The sequence below is a fragment of the Triplophysa dalaica genome, chromosome 23, assembly GCF_015846415.1.
Source record: "Triplophysa dalaica isolate WHDGS20190420 chromosome 23, ASM1584641v1, whole genome shotgun sequence".
Lineage (NCBI taxonomy): Eukaryota > Metazoa > Chordata > Actinopteri > Cypriniformes > Nemacheilidae > Triplophysa > Triplophysa dalaica.
This window is the reverse complement of record NC_079564.1, coordinates 9,748,413-9,769,962: the sequence shown is the minus strand read 5'-3', so window position 1 is coordinate 9,769,962 and position 21,550 is coordinate 9,748,413. Positions and strand designations below refer to the sequence as shown.

Sequence of the window (21,550 nt, the reverse complement as noted above, 5' to 3'; positions counted from 1 at the left end):
CATCATTTAACCACTATGGACATGTGACATACCATCAGTTAACACAAAAAATAAATCTACAAAACCAAAGTTTGAATACTTGGAAACAAGCTCCGCACCTCCAAGTGGATAATTTAGACAAAGTACAAATATTAATCAACAATCTTATTAATGAACTAAAATGCATCTGCATAGTTTAAACCCTCTGTAATTGTTGTATTTTGTGTAAGTGACAAGTTGTTAAAAAATTCTATATTCCTTTATACAGAATCTGAAAGTCAACGATCATCCTCACTGTATTGTTTATAAAGCAAGAGAGACGTATCATTGACTTAAATTATATTTCTATTAGGCAACCAAGTGAACACAACGGTCTCTCTTAAACTCCCTGAAGTTATTGTCAAGGATTCTGAAAAAAGCTTTGTCACTGTACTGGGTGAGATTACATAATGTTACATTTTTATTCACATGTTTATACACACACTATTAATATCCACCTCATGCTATTTATTGTATGGACCTCAGGACATGTGTAGACATGAACTTCTCCTAACTACTGTTTGTGTCACAGGTGATCTGATCAGTCATGCTTTAAAAAACATTGCTGATCTGTTGCGAATGCCTTACGGCTGTGGTGAGCAGAACATGCTGAACTTTGCACCCAATATTTACATCCTTCAGTACTTGGAGAGCAGTGGACTGCTCACGCCTGATATTTTGGCACGAGCTAAAACCTATCTGGAGACTGGTGAGAACTAAGACTTGTTCTGGGTTTAGATAGTATGCCTCATACAGTCGCCACATTTCGGCAGACACAAAAGGAGTCGAAATCCTTTAGACCAGGGCTATTCAAATCTTACCCTGGAGGGCCGGAGCACTGCAGAGTTTAGATCCAACCCTGATCAAACTTGCACACCTGTGATTTTCTAGCGATACTGAACAGCTTGATTAGCTTGCTCAGGTGTGTTTGATCAGGGCTGGAGCAAAACTCTGCAGTGCTCTGGCCCTCCAGGGTAAGATTTGAATAGCCCTGCTTTAGACTATAGCGTAGTTGCGCATAAAATGATTACGCAAATCAAACTGAACTTCCTGGAAGACTAAAGCGGGCTTGTTTTAGAATTTGATTAAAATAACAGATTTGTATCATTTATATACAATATGATGGCATTAGAAACCTTTCAGTTTCTGAATATTATTCGTTCTTACTCATAACTACTGTGTGTATCTCGTAACTACGGCACTGCATTTTAAACAAAGGCAAAAACTTGAGTCTTCATAGGAGCTCTTTAATTAATTGTCATCTATTCATAATGTTAAATTTCTTTCACAGGCTACCAAACACAGCTGAATTACAAACATTCTGATGGATCTTACAGCGCATTTGGGAACAGTGATCCTTCTGGGCACACCTGGTCGGTTTAAAAACAGTGAAGCATAATGTTTATTTGCAACCTAGTCAATGTATAAACATTATAGTTTTGAAATTACTTTTTTATTATTACTCTTCAGGTTAACTGCATATGTGATGAAGATTTTCGGAGGGGCAAAGAAACATGTGTTTGTAGATGAAACCAACATCGATCAGGCAAAGAATTGGTTGGGTCAGCTCCAGCAGGGGAATGGGTGCTTTAAAACAGTGGGCATCCTTTACCACAATGAAATGAAGGTTAGAATGGAAACCTTTATACAAACTTAAATTTCATAGGATTGGCGATGACGGGTCAGATGAACAAAACATTCAGATCTCCAGGGTTGTTGGGCTGTTTGCTGGAGGGCCTTGTTTTGGGATAATCGTTTTCTGGAACATAATGTACTACAGCTATTTACATTTACATCATTTAGCAGACGCTTTTATAAAAAGCGACTTACAAGTTGGGTAAACAATGGAAGCAATTGGGACAAACATTAGGACAATAAAAAGCAATAAAAACATGTTTAACAAAGCCTTTACCTTTTGTACTTAATGTCTTATCTACTGTAACATTGTACATCACTAATGTGTCTGCTGTAATGTCTCTCTGCCTTGTTTCTTCATTCACAGGGTGGTGTCAGTGATGATGTCACTCTCACCGCATACATCGTTGCAGCTTTTCTGGAACTGGGCATGAAAACAACAGTGAGTGATTTATGTAGTCTTAACAAACTTGAAGGCCTGTGGCACACAGTGTGTGTGTTAAACTTGCCACCCATTTTGACAAGCTTCTCTATTCATAGTGCTTGCATTGATAGCGGGGTTGGGATGTAGCTGCAAATAGAGATTCAACCCTACTGTCTACTATCTGTAAACATGTTTGAATATACCACTGTTTATGCAGTACTGTAAATTTGACTGAATCGCGATGATATAAACCGAACCCAAACCCTGAAGTAGGCTGTCGCTAAATTGTGTCAAGTACACTTCAGAAAACATGAACACTTTGGTTTTTGAATGTTCATGACTGGCTTCAATAGTTGGCTTAGCTATACACAATGTTTGTGTGGTTTTTGAATGTTCATGACTGGCTTCAATAGTTGGCTTAGCTATACACTATGTTTGTGTGTGTAGTGTGACATGAGCCTGACTTCATAAAGAAAATGAATCTAACAGAGATTTGACTTTCATGCGCTTTAAGGATCCCATGGTGAAACAAGGCCTTGTTTGTCTGAAGGAAGCTTCCAGCAACCTTGACAACACGTACTTCACTGCCCTGGTCGCCTACACATTCACTCTGGCTGGAGACCAAGAGATGAGACAGAAACTCGTCTCCAACTTGGACAATTTAGTCAAGAGAGATGGTGCCATTCAGCTCTGAATAAAACATTTTTTTAAATAATTTTCTAATTAAAAAAACAAACCAAAAGTCCTCAGTCTCATGGGCTCTTCTCATTGTCTTTTCAGGTGTTGGCCGATATTGGACTCAAACAAATGGGAAACTGACAGGCTCTTTAGATGTAGAGATGACTTCATACGTGTTGTTGGCGCTTCTCTCTGGGCCAACACTGCCATCATTTAAACTGGACTATTCTGCTACCATAGTGCACTGGCTGGCCAAGAGGCAAAATGCCTTTGGAGGTTTCTCCTCTTCTCAGGTACTGTAATTTCAAGGCACTTTATTCATTCATAGTTCATCTACAATGGTTCTCCGTCAAAGGGTGTAAACCTAGTGTTTCAATATGTAGGCCTATGCTGTTTTGACGAAACGTGTCATTTTCTTCCTCGTCCTCTATGAACAGGACACTGTGGTGGCCCTCCAGGCACTTGCTAAATACAGTGCTGCCACCTACAGTCCAACAGGATCCGTTGTTGTCAATGTGACCTCCCCCTCAAGCCAGAAATACAACTTCATTGTCAACCAGAGTAACCGATTGCTTTACCAGGAGAGACCGCTGCTGCCACCTACAGGAAGCTTCACAGTCGCTACAAGAGGCCAGGGCTGTGTGTTTGTGCAGGTCAGGAAGATGCCAAAAATGCTTTTCAAAAATGAAAATTTACTAACCATCCTGCCATGTCTAATGTAAATTATGTAATTGTTTCGGCTGAATTCAAACAAATTTTTTCAATGACAATTTAAAAATGACATGTGACTCGGGTTTATAAGTCTTCAGAAGAGATATGACTTCATATCGCAAAATAAATTATAATGGGTACTCCAACTTCAGATCTCAATAGTTCGGGGACTAGATGTCATACATTTCATCAAGATAATTTCAGTTGCTAGTAAAGGAATTGTTCACCTAAAAATGTTTTAATGAAGTTAAATGTGGCCTTGCGCATGACGTTATTTTCTTTTCTCAGTTTTCCTTGCACTACAATGTCCTGCCATCTAACTCCTTGGCCTTCACCATCAAAACTGATGCAACTTCAACTTGTAAAAGGAAACGGTACTATACTGTTACATTAACGTTTACTATCAGGTGAGCAGCTTTACTTCATTCACGGAGTAGCCCTCATAAGTTTAGAACATGTTTTTTGTTTAATAATGAAGCTAATTAATAACAATATACATATATTTGTAGCAAAATGAAGGCACTAAATGAGCACAATTAATCACTATACTGTTATTTAAAAGGACATGGCCAATATTTTCAAGCTTTAAAAAGTGTATTAGACCATAAGACCTTCGAAGCCCTCATTATGGGAACAGACTCTTCTATCAACGGTTCCTTTTGTTTGCTGTTTATCAGGCCACATACAGAACACTGAACTATATTTGTGATTGTTGGTGATATTGTTATAGATATAATGGTCCACGAGGAGAGACCAACATGGTGATCATTAATGTGAAATTGTTGTCTGGATTTGTGCTGGATTCCTTGTCTCTACAAACTGTGAGTGACACTTTCAGGCCTTCAGTCTTGTTTTCTTATCTCAAGCTCGGCAGCGTTTTATTGTTTTCATTGGTCTCTGTCTATAGCTTCAGCAGGATTCAAGAATCAAACTTGTGGAGCAGAATGAAGGGCATGTCATGTTGTATTTAGATGGGGTAAGTCTAAATGTAAATAGAGGAATTTTAAAATGGATTTTGTCATTTGAATATAATTGATATGAACATCAGGTGTCTTTCTTTTAAGATGAAAAAGGATGAGGAGAAATCCTTTACCTTGATGCTTTTGCAGAACGTAGTGGTGAAGAACCTGAAACCAGCTGTGGTGACTGTCTACGATTACTACAAGACTAGTATGTTTTTGGGGTTTTTTTACATGTCATTTTTATTTTTGATATTGAAGTGTAAAGCAATGCTTGAAGGATGGTAAATTTAGCCTGTAAATATTTTGAGCAGGGCAATAAACATGTTTTAAACTAATTGTTCTTGCCAGATAAAATTTATTTGATGTAAATTTTAAATGGGTTTAATTCCTCAAAAGATGCCAAGTATACTGTATGGAATCTGCATCAAATTTGACAGCGTATGCATTTTCTTATAATATAATTGAAGTTGATTATGCAATTTCCATTATTTACAGTAAAGTCCTGTTTTTGTAAATCCCTGACACAAATATGTAGATGTCATATACTTTTGGTAAACTGCAGGTTTAAAGCATTTTTTCTTTTTTAGGTGACGGTGGTGAGAAGCAGTACACCTCCCCATGTTAAGTAATGTGTCGGTAAGTAATTGTTGACAATTTGAAACGTGTATATACATAAGTTCCATTTGTCATTTTTGAGAATTGTGAACTTAAAATTGAACGCTTAATTGTTGTAGACTTTGAAAGTCATGTGACTTATACATTCTTATTAATTTAAAGTGCTGTCACTGGACAATCCAGAGGTGATATTCAATGGTGTGACTTCATTTCATCAGACCTTCAAGATCAAGGATGGAATTAATACTGCCGCATGATTTGTTCTTATATCTTCTGAATTTCTTAAAATCAGAATATACTGATGACATGCTACTGTGTATATGAACTGTAAATGATAATCAAAACCCAGCTTTATGACCTCAAATGATTCAGATGATTGCAATGATGCTATTAAATCGTTTCTGCTTCTAAATCATGTGTCCTGTAGTTTAATTTATTACAACACATACATTGGCGCTACTTTAGTACATCAGCCTGGAATGTAATACTCTTTTGAATTACAGGATTTATTTCAAAAGTAGAAAATTCAGTCCTGAAAGTCATAGGGTTAACTAAAGCTATTTGACACATGCATATAAATTATCAAAGCTCCATATTGTTTGCAAATTTTCATGCAAAGAAATAAAAAACAAATGTTCACCCACTCAGGAAATAAAAATGAATGTTAACCGCATGACGTTAAGAGTGATCAGTAGTCTGTTGAACACTTATACAGTTTCACATCGTTTTAAATTCTTCCTCGCCACCTTTATTTACTGCTCCTATAAAGGAAGTTACGAAATTGAGCTGGGCTTTCGTTTCGTAACCGTCAGGTCAGTCTACAAATGAATATTTACAATAAAACTAAGGCGTGTATCACCGCATTAAGTCATAAGAAGGAATACAAGCTTTTACGAAAGCCAGTTTTTTTTTCCATAAAAGTACGAAATAACACCACTTGAATGTATCGCAATTTTAAGTGGTAAATATTTTTACAGAAAACAGTAAAAAAAGCTTGGGAAGGATGTCACGATTTACTCAAAAGTCTTACTTAATCTCAAAAGTTTTGAGAAGTATTGAAATCCGTACTATTGGAAGGTATATGAAGTAAGAAACTACAGTAAGAAACTGGCAAACCTGCTGCAAAAACATCAGTTTTACAGTGTACGTACAGCTTACAGTGAGTTTCTCATAAACCACTAGCTTTGAAGCAAGGTTAACGCACACGGAATAGGCAAAACTACCACCGAGAAATACAAGAGAAACCGCAGAAGATAATGTTTATTTGGGAAAATGTCTTTTGACAACACTTTAACTGCAACCGCACTTACAAAGGATACTTGCACAGACGGAGAGAACAGCGAGGTGAGTGACGTTAACAGAATGCGCTCTATATTTGCAAGAGATAAAGGGGTTCGCAATGCTACAAACTTATGGAATATTAAATATATTCTGTTTACTATTTTTATATATTATTTCTTTGTCGATCTAGGAATATTATTCCATTAATCCATTAGGTTTATGTAAGCATGTCTTATATATATATATATATATATATATATATATAGAGAAATCAGAAATTACCGGGTAAGGTGCAGACGCAAAATCTGATTTCAGCCGATTTTAATATGGATACATTCAATCAATCCATATTAATATTTTCAAAACAAATATCATTTCTATTATCGAATAAGTCTAACAAATTTGCAGCTTTTTATTATTTTTGAATATTATCTCTCTTAAATACTAAATAGGGTGATTTAAAGATATAATATATATACATATATATATATATATATATATATATACGTATGAGAATACAATTTTAGCAAACAAAAATATGTTATTAATATTCATTTAAAAAAAGTTTGACTTCATTTTTCAGTTTCCATATTTAAGTTTATTTAACACATTTTACTACCACAATTATTGCACTTTTTCCAGGAATGAAAGAAAAATATGTTCTGAAATATGGTCTGTGTACTCTGGAAATGAGTTGCAAAATTTACACAATATAGGAACCTTCGAGAAGGAGAAATATCACATACACGTTTTAAACGAATTTCTTTTGTTTTTCGGGAGAAACTGGAAACTTTAAATTGGATGTTCTCATATTTAAGCATTCTTTTGTCAGAGAAAATATCTAAATTCTTTTATACATTCTTGACATGGTTAAGAGTTCGTCAAATTTAAGCTTTAGAACATTTCTCACTTTTAAACTCAGTTGGCCCAAGAAAAATGCGATAAAAAGACGTTTCCAGTCGACATGACACCGCGATTTGGGAAGTGTCCGTGTTGCCTGCGCTGTTTTCACACCTCCCTTTACTGCAGACGCCTACTCTCGGCTTCTTTTCAGGCGAGGCAATCAATCATTTTAAATATTATATACAAATATATTTTATATGCAAAGAAATCGGATTTATGGTGACAGCCTGAGCAAAAACAAGACAAATGAGTGACAGAATGAACACAGGTGAACCTAATGACTAATCAACAGAACGTGTAAAACTAGATAAAACAAGACAGGGCAAACAGAACCAATAATGAGTCTAACTGCTCCTGAATCACTCATTTGAGAACATAGGAGCAAGGAATACTGCATGTTGAACCTTGTTCATCGAGCTCTTCTTACCAGCTGCTTAACTTTCTTCGCTTTAGTGGGGTTCAAGGAGTAGGCAGAGGTGTATAAACTGTGCACCAAATCTGTGTGAGACCACAAAACTAACAGCTCAACATGCGGGCGCTGGTAACGCTGCTGACACTACTGCTGCTACAATATGATCCAACATGTGGAGCGACTGACCCGTAAGAACATTTATCATTATCCTTTTCATTTAAGCAGATATGCAGAATACTACACCGTCAAAAAAGGCACAAAAGCTATCACTGGGGCAGTACCATTTGAAAAAGTACAACGTCGCACATAAAGGGTCCATGTAGTATCAACGTCAAGATACAAAGTGTGTACATATTTGTATCTAAATGATAAAGGATAGATATATTTTTTTTTTAAAGGGCACCATCCCAGTGACAGGTTTTCTATATTTTTTTTTTCTGGACACCGTAAAGTTTGAGGATCATTTGTCAGCTTTCATCAGGTGCTGAGGTCATGAATGACATTCTGTTAACATGCGTGTACCTAAATATCTTTTGAATTGGTGAACAGCAGACTGCTTATTGATAATAATTGCATGTTTATTAAAATAGAAGAAATGCATAGAATGTAATTTCGTATTGTTTATTTTGTTTTATTTTTTATCCTTTTTTAATTCTTTCATTTTGTTGAAATCCACCAACCAGTTAACGTACGTAAATACTTTAGTTTTAAGCCTTTCTTTCAGTTCTAGTGAGCCAGAGAGCTGCTGTGTAATGCAGGCACAATTATATGCATGATACAGTTCCTCAAACGAGCAAATATATACAATCATAACAGTTACTTTATACTATTTAAGCACTGTTTTCGGTTTTCTTTCAGCACATACCTGGTGGCAGTCACTTCTCAGGCAGTCAGTGGCACAACAGAGACTCTGTGTGCACATATCCATGAGCCCAGTACAAGCCTTTCTTTGGTGGTAACCTTGACATCAAATAATGTAGATGTGACCATTCTTAAAGAGAGCTCTATTAGAAAGAGATTTTACAAGTGTGTGCCTTTCCAGGTCAGTATACTTCACATTACAGTAATTTTGTTATATTGTGGTCATTCCCTTTTTTGTATGTCATATATGACCCTGGACCACAAAACCAGTCTTATGGGTAAGTATTTTACATATCCTGAAAACTCATACATCAATAGAAAATGTATTCATGTAGCTTTCAGATTAAGGCAATATATGGAAATCAGGAATTGAATGAAAACTCCGGAATCTGAGTGCTAAAAAAAATCAAAATATTGAGAAAATTGCCTTTAAATGTAGTCGATGGCCTGCCAGCGTGTCCCTGATTAACAACTTTAAAGTAGTAAATGAACAAAATATCTTTACTTCATATCATAATGATTATTGGCATAAAGAAAAATTCATGTCTTTTACAAAAAAAAAAAACTTTCCTATGCTATGTAAGACTGCTTCTGTGATCCAGGGTCACATGCTTTTGAAAAATTCTTACGAAAAACACATAAGAAAATAAAGATTCAAGCAGTGCTATATTGGTATATTTGAAAGCATGGTTTCACCATTCAGCAAAGTGGCTCTCTAGGAGCAAGAGTTGGCAACACACTTGTCTTTAAAGCTCTTCTTGTGCCTTACTTTTGATCTTTTAGGTCCCTGTGGTGCTTGTAGACACTGTGGCAACTGTCTATGTTAAAATTGAAGGCGCTAAAACACCGCTAGACAGAAAAACTCAGATTCTCATAAAGCCTCCAATGAAGCTCATTTTGATCCAAACAGACAAGCCAATCTACAAGCCTGGAGAAATCGGTAATGTAGTATTATTATTATTATTATTATTATTATTATTATTATTTAGAACTGGCATTGCAATTTAATTCTTTGTCCGTAAATGGGATTTTGAACAGCATACTGTTTGTTCATATTACCATACTGTTTATGAAGTTTACTTTCAATTTATTGCTTATGTGCTTCTGTGTTTACAATTATGTCTTCCCCAGTAAAATTTCGCATTGTGTCTTTGGATTCCAATTTCTTGATTCGCAATCAGAAGGTAAAATTAGTTGTATATCTATAACCTTTTTTGTCTATAGCATAGTCAGTAATTTTCTGTAATGGCCAACAGGAAGAAATTAATTTATGATAAATGATGCAAGGATTAAGTCATGTTAAAGTGTAATCGGAGTTTGAATAGTTATTATACCAGAGCTTCAAGCATTTCACTCTCATACCAGTGATCAAACTAAATATTTTTCTTTTTTTTTTTTCAGTTTCAAACAGTAGAACTCCGGGTACTGTATAAAATCCTTTAAGCATATGTTTGTTCCTTTTCTGTCAATCTCTGTTATGTTGAGATGACAATATGGGGTTTGAACTTGAGAACTTTTGAGCTCTGATCGTCATTTCAAAATGCCAATAAACTTGACTTTTTTTTAAAAAAATTCCGAGGCTCCTGGGAATCATGGTGTCCTTGGCAAGAGTTATTTTAAAGTCATTTTGGACATGAAGATGCCTAGTTCCCTGGAAAGCCTGAAAACTTTGGTACTCCCCTGACTGAGGGCATAGACAAGCAGGTTTAAGCCTGTGCAAGGTTAGGTTAGAGGAGTATCATGCTGCTCCCTTGTGCCCTACTAGCCAAATCAGACTTGGTTCTCCGAGCTTATACTTTTGACGACAACTCTCCTGGCCGATTCCACTGATGAAGGACTTTCTTCCTCAGGGGAAAGGCATGGCAAACCAAGACCGAACTGTGGAACCTCCAAGCCTACAGGCACTCTTGTTGTCGACATGTCAAGCTCAGGCCAGGAGTCTCATGTGAGACTGGCACACTGGATTGTGGATGCCATCACTACAACAAACTGATCCCAAGATCCCCCATGCCCACTCGCAATGCGCTTTCTCTCCACCTGGGGTGTAGCCTCCCAGGGTGCCTCAATGGCAGACATCTTAGAGGTCTATGCCCAACAATTGCAAGGCTCTACGAGCTTCTCGTGGAGCTGGTTTCAGCCTGCATCTTGCATGATACCAGCAGGTAAGGTCTTTGTCTGGCTTGGCGTACACCTGGTTATGCACCTTCTCCCCTTGACTAGGTGAGTGAGAGTGCAGATTTAGCCATCCCTACTTCTCACGCTGTGGTTAAGTACAGTATTGACATTCAATCCATCACTTCAGCAATTTTCTGGTAATGAGCTGGGCAGAGCGGACCAATTAGTTATCCCTGGTTCAGTTGAACCCCTATACCTTAGCTAGTGCTCCATACATGTGACTAGCCTGTTAGGTGGTCCCACATGATGTACTTTCTACTCTACGGAGTACTCAACTCCACCCTGTTGGTGAACCAGTGTTCTCCCCTCGGTGGACCGCTCAACCTCTTGTCTGTTCACCCCTCGGATGGGGCCCTACACACCTTTGATCCCTCCACTTGAGACCATTCAGGTGTTTTTACATGGATGCCGCCCTGCTGTAGGATATGGTCTCTAGCGCACTCCCTCTGGAGAGGGGGTAGTGTCTCCTATGATGCCAGGTATCTTATTTTGCTCTCGTTACTTGGAGAAGGCAATCGTCTGTGACGCCTTAATACCACCCAGTGTCGCTCTGCTTGAGGACATGACGCGGTTCAGCTAGTGTCGACATGCTGTCGAGAGAGAGTCGCAACGGATATGTTTCCTTTGCTGCCAGTTACCTCTGTTCCCTATAGGAAAGAACAAGACCTTATGTCCCTCTGTTACAACTGTGGTCTATCCACTGCAGCGACCAGGATGCACATCCCAGGTTCCTCAGCACAAATGCTGAATGAAGAGGTAACCGTCTTCCTTTTATACCCGTATGGATTGGGCAGAGACTGGCATGCAGATTCAATATGCAAAGTTCATTGGCCTTTTGAAATTACAATTGGATATGATAGGTTCTGTAGGTCAAAGGATCAACTCCAACATTTTTACATTTAGTATCATATAGAAATTATTTCTTGCAGTGTTTGCAGTTTCTTCATTATGTGCCACTTCTAGGATCCTAACTCGAATCGCATTGGTCAGTGGTTGAATCGGCCCACCATGGATGGCATTTTAGATCTGTACCACCGCATGACACCTCAGGCTGCTGAGGGCAACTACATCATCACTGCTTGGGATGAGAAGAACCAAGAAACAACACAATCCTTTGAAATTAAAGGATATGGTTAGAACTAGAAATCGGCTTTGAAAGTTTCATAGTTTAACCGTTTTTTAAACTCATCCCCTCTTGTTTCTTGTAGTTCTTCCTAAATTTGAAGTCAACGTGAATCTTCCAACCGTTATCACTCCCACAAACCAAGATTTCATACTGAACATTTGTGCTCTGTAAGCATTTCTGTAGAGAACCTTGCAGATAAATGAGAAACTACAAGCTCATCGGTCTCAAATCAATCATTTTCTTTTTATGTAGATACACCTATGGGAAGGGCGTGCAGGGGTCTGTGACTGCTGAAGTGTGTGGAACAAACTATAATTATGATTGGTTTCGTCAAAGTGCCCCCAAAATATGCAGAACCTACGTCATAAAGGTTTGCACCACCCTATAAAATACTTTATTGAATCAGGAAAACAAAGCCCAATTAATGTTTTATACAGTCCTTGCTAGAAGATGAAAGAAATATAATTTAAAGCAATTTATTGAACAACGCTTCTCACACTATGTAACATGACGTGAATACAAGAATTAAGACATGTCAATTTTTTTTTTATTTAGACAGACAAGACTGGCTGTGCCTCTCGGGTAATAGAGTTGACTGAATATGGCATGAAACCAGGAGGATATTTTGACATCAATTACAAAGTAGAAGAGGATGGAACGGGTAAGAGTTTCAAACAAATCTGCACCTCTCCATTATAATTGTCCTAAAAGCACTAATGAAACATTCTTCTGTTTTTCCAGGGATTACTGTGGCAGGTTCAGCCGGTGTTTCTTATAGCAGTGATGTCATCACAGTTTCCTTTGTTGACGCAGCAGATGTATACAAACCTGGGATGGCCTATGAGGGAAAGGTTGGATTTTTTTTTTTTTGCAGCCAGTTTATCTTGTGATGTGATCCTGAGTCGTGCATGCATCTTTTTTTTATAAAGACACTTATTTGGTATCAAAACGGTCACTTTAGTTTCCTTTTTTTTTTTTTGACAGGTTCTGGTCACTGATGTTTACAACAAACCCCTGAAAGGTCAAAGAGTTCATCTCATTGTAAACTACGATTTCAAAAGTGTGAATATGACTCTTACAACAGACAGCAACGGCACAGCTTACTTCTCTTTAGACACCGCAGTTTGGTCAAGTCAATCTGCTTATTTACAGGTTGGTGCGGTTTTTCAAACTTTGATTTGTTTGCAGTAGAAGGATGTGTTGTACATTTGTAAATTTTCATTCATTTACATCAGGCTCGTCACAATGAGGATACACTCCAGAATGGTTTCCGGCCTGCAGCAAGATCTTATAATGGAGGCAATCTTTCGTTAAGGCCGTTCTACTCTAAAAGCAAAAGTTTTCTAAAGTTAATTTTGACTCCAAACCTGTTAAGTTGTGCAGTTGATGCAAATGTGGAGGCCAGTTACATCATTCAGGGAAGTACACTACAAAAGGGAGAGAAAACGCTGGATGTTTTCTTCATGGTATGTTTAACAAACAATCTATACCTTCAATGAAATCTTAGCTGGTTTGGAGAAGTGTCAGCTTAATGTAAAAATGACAACGTTCAGTGGCATTTCATAAACTTTCACAAAATAGTTTTCCCCCTTGTGTGTCCCAGGTCTTTTCAAAAGGCAGTATGGCTCAAAATGGCCGTGTCTCTGTCAATGTGCAGTTTGGAGCGGGTAGGAAATGGAAATTACAGAAAACGCACAAATTATTGAGCAGTTGTATGTTCCAAGACCCTCATTTGCTTTGACCGGTTTCTTCCCTTTATTTCAGAAAACAAAGGCAAATTGTCATTCACATTAAAAAAGACCACAGCCCTGTCTCCATTCGCCCAGGTGGCGGTGTACACAGTTCTTCCTAACGGAGAAACTGTAGCAGACAGTTGGAACTTCCCAATTGAACAATGCTTGCCAAACAAGGTCAATAAATACCACATGAAATGCATTTAAAATGCCAATCTTTAATATTATTTATTCAATAATGCTTCGTGTATGATTAACGTGTATCTGTGCTCCAGGTTTCCTTAACTTTCTCATCTTCCACGGCTATGCCTAAAGACACAACAACTCTAAACCTGAAAGCCCAGCCTGGCTCCCTTTGCTCCGTCAGGTCCATTGATCAGAGCGTACTGGTTTTAAAACCAGAGGCTCAACTCAACGCTGCCTTTGTAAGACATATTCAACCGATGAATATTTTAAGTTTTTGATTCTGCAATGTCAATTCATCCTGTAAATTAACTTGAAATCTGTAGGTTTTTGGAATGTTACCAGTCCAAATGTTGGGGGATTACCCCTACCAAGTCTGGGAAAATGAAGATCCCTGTATACCTGGAGACATGAATCCAGTTGATCCCCCAATGCTAGCGAGGGAAAGGCGTCCACTCATTTATTACCCTTATTCCAATAGAAACGATGCACACGGTATCTTTAAAGTAAGATATCATATTCTCTAGTTTCAGTGGTTGTTTGTTTATCATTCACTATCTGTTTAATGAGATCTGATGCTTACTTGCTTCTAGGCAATTGGAGTCAAAATTGCTACCAACTCTGATGTTAAAGAACCTATCTACTGTGATGTAACTATGGTATGGGGTGAGTAATTTCATCTTTGTTTTTGAGATTCTGTAGTTCTCTTTCCTGCCACTTTATCTCCTCAAATGGTTGCAGAAGCTGCTGTTCAACCCGCTGCAAGAGAAGAAATTATGGCTGTTGGTCCACCTGTGGAAAAATCTGTTCAAAATTCAATCCGCAAGTTATTTCCGGAAACTTGGATATGGGATCTTGTGCCTGTGGGGTGTGTAGTTTATGCTAAACTTATGATACCTCCCTTCATTTCTAACACACAAATCGATTATACTAGCATGGATATGTTTATTCATTAGGAGGTCTGGATCATTGACTCTTACAAAGACCGTTCCTGACACCATCACTAAATGGGCCACCGACGCTTTCTGCACGTCTTCTGTTGGTTTTGGCGTGGCACCCAGCACTGCTCTCACTGCCTTCCAGCCGTTCTTTGTCAGCCTCACGCTCCCCTACTCTGTTATACGTGGAGAGGAGCTCTCACTCAAAGCCACTGTATTCAACTACCTCCCCAAATGTATTATGGTGAGTCACCTGAATAATTCTTATATGCACAGGACTAACATTTAATGTTTTATACACCAAAACAATTCTGTAAAAAAATAATTTTCTGTCAGGTGGAGTGACAGAATTATACCATGAAGTTTTTCCTACAAAATTAGACTATGGATGTGTCAAAGTTTTTCTGCCAGATTTGCTGTCTTCTGAAATTTTTCATTTTGATAAAATATAAAAATAAAAACGTTGTTAAATCTTCTGGCCGCCAGAAGTAAAATGGCTTTTTTCCATGTAAAATCTAGTTTCCCCATTTCTTCTAAATTTGTCGTCCCTTCTGTTACTATGCATTTTCTTTTCTTACAGATGTTTTTGACCATTTCAAAAATATATAAAATGTTAAAGGAATTTATTCTTTTACAGATTATGTTAAAAATAACTGTCTTTGTGTTATAACGTACAGGTGAAGGTCACGTTGGAAAATTCAGAAAAGTTCTCAGCTCTGCCTTGTAATGGCTGCAATTACACTCAATGTCTTTGTGCTGAAGAGAGCAAAACCTTTGAGTGGACGGTTACAGCAACGGTTCTGGGTAAGTGTGTATATATATGAGCACAACCAATAAAACATCTTTTTTTTTATGACAAGATGGCAGCATTTATAGAAAATATGTACTGGCAATGCCCCACCAGGCATTTGATGGCTACACTGGTATGCATTTTGAACGTTGCATGAAATGCCAATGATTGAATCATTAGTTCACTCCTGAAATTCCTACTATGGAAACTTATTTCATAAAAAATGTAAAACATATGATTCAATTATTGGTATACCTTTTATTTTAAAGGAGTAGTTCACTTCAGAATTCGCCCCATTGACTTTCCGTAGTAATTTTTATTCCTACTATCGAAAGTCAATGGGGCCGTATTTTGAGGTGAACTACTAACATGTAGAGTAAAATAAATATCCATGCAAGGACGGTGTTTACTTGTGACTCAATTTGTATATTACAGGAGAGGTGAAGGTGACTGTGAAAGCTGAGACCATGAGGACTCAAGAACGATGTGGGAATGAGGTTGTGACTGTGCCAGAAGGACGCCGTATTGACACTGTGGTGCAGTCGTTTCTGGTCGAGGTGAGCCTTTCTAAAACGGAAGTTATAGCCTTAGAATTCAGCATCCTGGATTAGTTAATAAAGCTGTTCTTTGCAATAAGTCCCTTTTTTTAAAAAAAACATCAACAGGGCAAAGCAATTGTTGCCTATAGTGTAGGCTACTACACAGAATTGTCAAGGAAATATTGCTGGTTAAGAAAAGTCTTTCTGCAAAATAAATGTTTTATTGATAACTAAAAGGATATAAAGAATTACATTTCGTCAAAACAATAACTGAAGGTTTTTATTTGTCAGGCTGAGGGAGTTAAGCAGATTATCACTCAGAATGAACTCATCTGTTTAACAGGTTAGTAAAATTGTTCGTCCTCTTAAATAATGTTCCAGGTTCAAAACAATTTAAGCACTATGGGCATGTGACATACCATCAGTTAACACAAAAAATAAATCCTTGATACCCAGGTTTGACTAGAAAAAAGGACCCACCTCCAAAGGGATAATTTGGACAAAGTACAAATATTAATCCACATAATCATATTAATGAAGTTAAATGCAAACTGCATAGTTTAAACCCTCTGTAATTGTTGTATTTTGTGTAAGTGACACATGCTGTTTTGAAAATTGAAATATTCCTTTATACAGAATCTGAAAGTCAACGATCATCCTCACCGTATTGATAATAAAGCACCATATAGATTATAAAGCAACAGAGACGTATCATTGACTTAAATTATATTTCTGTTAGGTAACCAAGTGAACACAACTGTCTCTCTTAAACTCCCTGAAGTTATTGTCAAGGATTCTGAAAAAAGCTTTGTCACTGTACTGGGTGAGTTAAATTTTTATACACACACTATTAATATCCACCTCATGCTATTTATTGTATGGACCTCAGGACATGTGTAGACATGAACTGCTCCTGACTACTGTTTGTGTCACAGGTGATCTGATCAGTCATGCTTTAAAAAACATTGCTGATCTGTTGCGTATGCCTTACGGCTGTGGTGAGCAGAACATGCTGAACTTTGCACCCAATATTTACATCCTTCAGTACTTGGAGAGCAGTGGACTGCTCACGCCTGATATTTTGGCACGAGCTAAAACTTATCTGGAGACTGGTGAGAACTAAGACTTGTTCTGGGTTTAGAGTATGCCTCATACAGTCGCCACATTTCGGCAGACAGAAAAGGAGTCAAAATCATTTCAGTGAACTTTAGTCTATAGCGGGGTTCCTCAAATCTTACCCTGGAGGGCCGGAGCACTGCAGAGTTTAGCTCCAACCCTGATCAAACTTGCATACCTGTGATACTGAACACCTTAATCAGCATGCTCAGGTGTGTTTGATCAGGGCTGGAGTTAAACTTTGCAGTGCTCCGGCCCTCCAGGGTAAGATTTGAGGAACCCTGGTCTATACCATAATTGAGCATAAAATGATTACAGTAAATCAAACTTCCAATCTAGCAAAATGGAACTTCCTGGAAGACTTAATGTTCTAATATTTGATAGCAAGTCTACAAATGATACAAATCTTTTATTTCAATCAAAAATTCTAAAACCTTTCCGATTCTGAATATTGCTTACTCATAAATGCAGCACTGTGTTTAAATGAGGCAAAAACTTGAGCAATTCAAGTTACTGTTTTTTTTTTTTTTAACAGGCTACCAAACACAGCTGAATTACAAACATTCTGATGGATCTTACAGCGCCTTTGGGAACAGTGATCCTTCTGGGCACACCTGGTCTGTTTAGAAACAATGAAGCTACTTCTATATTTATACTTTGACTATGTTGCACAAAAAAAGTATAGTTTTGGAAAACTTTTTTTTATACTCTTCAGGTTAACTGCATATGTGATGAAGATTTTCGAAGGGGCAAAGAAACATGTGTTTGTAGATGAAACCAACATCGATCAGGCAAAGAATTGGTTGGGTCAGCTCCAGCAGGGGAATGGGTGCTTTAAAACAGTGGGCATCCTTTACCACAATGAAATGAAGGTAAGAATGGAAACCTTTAAGCAAACTTAAAATTAAAAGGATTGCTTTTGACAGCTCAGATGAACTAAACATTCAGATCTCCAGGGTTGTTGGGCTGTTGTTGTTGGATAACATTGTACATCACTAATGTGTCTGCTGTAATGTCTCTCTGCCTTGTTTCTTCATTCACAGGGTGGTGTCAGTGATGATGTCACTCTCACCGCATACATCGTTGCAGCTTTTCTGGAACTGGGCATGAAAACAACCGTGAGTGATTTATGGAGTCTTAACAAACTTGAAGGCCTGTGGCACACCAAACGTATGTGTTAACGTATGAGCTTTTCACCCATTTTGACAAGCTTCTCTATTCATATTGCTTGCATTGATAGCAGGGTTGCGGTGTAGCTGCAAATAGAGATATTAGACAGTAAGGTTGAATCTCTAAAGATGTTTGAACAGGATACTACTGTCTATACAGTCCTCTAAATTTGACTAAATCCAGATGATTTAAACTGAACCCAAACCCTGAAGTAGGCTGTCGCTAAATTGTGTAAAGTACACTTCAGAAAACATGAACACTTTGGAGTCATGAATGTTCATGACTGGCTTCAATAGTTGGCTTGGCTATACACAATGTTTGTGTGTGTGTAGTGTGACATGAGCCTGACTTCATAAAGAAAATGAATCTAACAGAGATTTGACTATTGCATGCTCTAAGGATCCCATGGTGAAGCAAGGCCTTGTTTGTCTGAAAGAAGCTTCCAGCAACCTTGACAACACGTACTTCACTGCCCTGGTCGCCTACACATTCACTCTGGCTGGAGACCAAGAGATGAGACAGAAACTCGTCTCCAACTTGGACAATCGAGTCAAGAGAGATGGTGCCATTCCGCTCAAAACATTTTTAAAATAATTTTCTATTCAAATTAAGAAATCAAACCAAAAGTCCAGTCTCATGGGCTCTTCTCATTGTCTTTTCAGGTGTTGGCCGATATTGGACTCAGACAAATGGGAAACTGACAGGCTCTTTAGATGTAGAGATGACTTCATACGTGTTGTTGGCGCTTCTCTCTGGGCCAACACTGCCATCATTTAAACTGGACTATTCTGCTACCATAGTGCACTGGCTGGCCAAGAGGCAAAATGCCTTTGGAGGTTTCTCCTCTTCTCAGGTACTGTACTTTCAAGGCACTTTATTCATTCATAGTTCATCTACAATGGTTCTCCGTCAAAGGGTATAAACCTAGCGTTTCAATATGTAGGCCTATGCTGTTTTGACGAAACGTGTCATTTGCTTCCTTGCCCTCTATGAACAGGACACTGTGGTGGCCCTCCAGGCACTTGCTAAATACAGTGCTGCCACCTACAGTCCAACAGGATCCGTTGTTGTCAATGTGACCTCCCCCTCAAGCCAGAAATACAACTTCATTGTCAACCAGAGTAACCGACTGCTTTACCAGGAGAGACCGCTGCTGCCACCTACAGGAAGCTTCACAGTCGCTACACGAGGCCAGGGCTGTGTGTTTGTGCAGGTCAGGAAGATGCCAAAAATGCTTTTCAAAAATGAAAATTTACTAACCCTCCTGCCATGTCTAATGTAAATTATGTAATTGTTTCGGCTGAATTAAAACAAATTATTTTTTTGAAATGTCAACATGTTACTCCATTGGGTTTATAAAAGTCTTCAGAACAGAAATGAATTCACATCGCCTTATAAATCATAATGGAAAGTCAACATCTTAGGACACGCATGAACTATTGAGTTCTTGTGACAAGATGTCCTATAATATTTTGTCAAGATCCTTTTTTGTGAACCGTTCATTTACCAGCTACTGAAATGATGTTAAATGTGGCCTTGCGCATCACCTTATTTTGTTTCCTTTTCTCAGTTTTCCTTGCACTACAATGTCCTGCCCTCTAACTCCTTGGCCTTCACCATCAAAACTGATGCAACTTCAACTTGTCAAAGGAAACAGTACTATACTGTTACGTTAACGTTTACACTCAGGTGAGAGCAGCTTTACTTCATTCACGGAGTAGCCCTCATAAGTTTAGAACATGTTTTTTTGTTTAATAATGAAGCTAATTAATAACAATATACATATATTTGTAGCAAAATGAAGGCACTAAATGAGCACAATTAATCACTATACTGTTATTTAAAAGGACATGGCCAATATTTTCAAGCTTTAAAAAGTGTATTAGACCATAAGACCTTCGAAGCCCTCATTACTGGAACAGACTCTTCTATCAACGGTTCCTTTTGTTTGCTGTTTATCAGGCCACATACAGAACACTGAACTATATTTGTGATTGTTGGTGATATTGTTACAGATATAATGGTCCACGAGGAGAGACCAACATGGTGATCATTAATGTGAAATTGTTGTCTGGATTTGTGCTGGATTCCTTGTCTCTACAAACTGTGAGTGACACTTTCAGGCCTTCAGTCTTGTTTTCTTATCTCAAGCTCGGCAGCGTTTTATTGTTTTCATTGGTCTCTGTCTATAGCTTCAGCAGGATTCAAGAATCAAACTTGTGGAGCAGAATGAAGGGCATGTCATGTTGTATTTAGATGGGGTAAGTCTAAATGTAAATAGAGGAATTTTAAAATGGATTTTGTCATTTGAATATAATTGATATGAACATCAGGTGTCTTTCTTTTAAGATGAAAAAGGATGAGGAGAAATCCTTTACCTTGATGCTTTTGCAGAACGTAGTGGTGAAGAACCTGAAACCAGCTGTGGTGACTGTCTACGATTACTACAAGACTAGTATGTTTTTGGGTTTTTTTACATGTCATTTATTTTGATATTGAAGTGTAAAGCAATGCTTGAAGGGTGGTAAATTTAGCCTGTAAATATTTTGAGCTGGGCAATAAACATGTTTTAAACTAATTGTTCTTGCCAGATAAAATTTATTTGATGTAAATTTTAAATGGGTTTAATTCCTCAAAAGATGCCAAGTATACTGTATGGAATCTGCATCAAATTTGACAGCGTATGCATTTTCTTATAATATAATTGAAGTTGATTATGCAATTTACAGTAAAGTCCTGTTTTTGTAAATCCCTGACACAAATATGTAGATGTCATATACTTTTGGTAAACTGCAGGTTTAAAGCATTTTTTCTTTTTTAGGTGACGGTGGTGAGAAGCAGTACACCTCCCCATGTTAAGTAATGTGTCGGTAAGTAATTGTTGACAGTTTGAAACGTGTATTTACATAAGTTCCATTTGTCATTTTTGAGAATTGTGAACTTAAAATTGAACGCTTAATTGTTGTAGACTTTGAAAGTCATGTGACTTATACATTCTTATTAATTTAAAGTGCTGTCACTGGACAATCCAGAGGTGATATTCAATGGTGTGACTTCATTTCATCAGACCTTCAAGATCAAGGATGGAATTAATACTGCCGCATGATTTGTTCTTATATCTTCTGAATTTCTTAAAATCAGAATATACTGATGACATGCTACTGTGTATATGAACTGTAAATGATAATCAAAACCCAGCTTTATGACCTCAAATGATTCAGATGATTGCAATGATGCTATTAAATCGTTTCTGCTTCTAAATCATGTGTCCTGTAGTTTA

General features: G+C 37.7%; 2 protein-coding genes across 2 annotated transcripts; both read left to right on the top strand.

The window, feature by feature from the left end:
• Positions 1-339: 339 nt before the first annotated feature.
• On the top strand, positions 340-5,382 carry LOC130413466 (alpha-2-macroglobulin-like protein 1). The gene is made up of 14 exons (XM_056738703.1): positions 340-415; positions 551-727; positions 1,310-1,391; positions 1,489-1,645; positions 2,021-2,095; positions 2,592-2,754; positions 2,858-3,048; positions 3,193-3,408; positions 3,755-3,873; positions 4,197-4,287; positions 4,374-4,442; positions 4,531-4,636; positions 5,016-5,064; positions 5,206-5,382. Exons 2-13 carry the CDS (start codon positions 598-600, stop codon positions 5,051-5,053), a joined length of 1,437 nt encoding a protein of 478 aa, XP_056594681.1. The 5' UTR covers positions 340-415; positions 551-597; the 3' UTR covers positions 5,054-5,064; positions 5,206-5,382.
• Positions 5,383-7,756: 2,374 nt separating this feature from the next.
• On the top strand, positions 7,757-21,461 carry LOC130412858 (alpha-2-macroglobulin-like protein 1). The gene is made up of 36 exons (XM_056737638.1): positions 7,757-7,827; positions 8,498-8,681; positions 9,284-9,440; positions 9,632-9,684; positions 9,902-9,922; positions 11,639-11,807; positions 11,884-11,968; positions 12,054-12,171; positions 12,357-12,462; positions 12,543-12,652; positions 12,786-12,953; positions 13,037-13,267; positions 13,405-13,468; positions 13,566-13,711; positions 13,810-13,959; positions 14,044-14,223; positions 14,311-14,383; positions 14,459-14,585; positions 14,674-14,899; positions 15,333-15,459; positions 15,881-16,002; positions 16,276-16,327; positions 16,724-16,807; positions 16,920-17,096; positions 17,636-17,717; positions 17,816-17,972; positions 18,144-18,218; positions 18,670-18,832; positions 18,933-19,123; positions 19,268-19,483; positions 19,841-19,959; positions 20,286-20,376; positions 20,463-20,531; positions 20,620-20,725; positions 21,092-21,140; positions 21,282-21,461. Exons 1-35 carry the CDS (start codon positions 7,757-7,759, stop codon positions 21,127-21,129), a joined length of 4,308 nt encoding a protein of 1,435 aa, XP_056593616.1. The 3' UTR covers positions 21,130-21,140; positions 21,282-21,461.
• Positions 21,462-21,550: the final 89 nt, after the last annotated feature.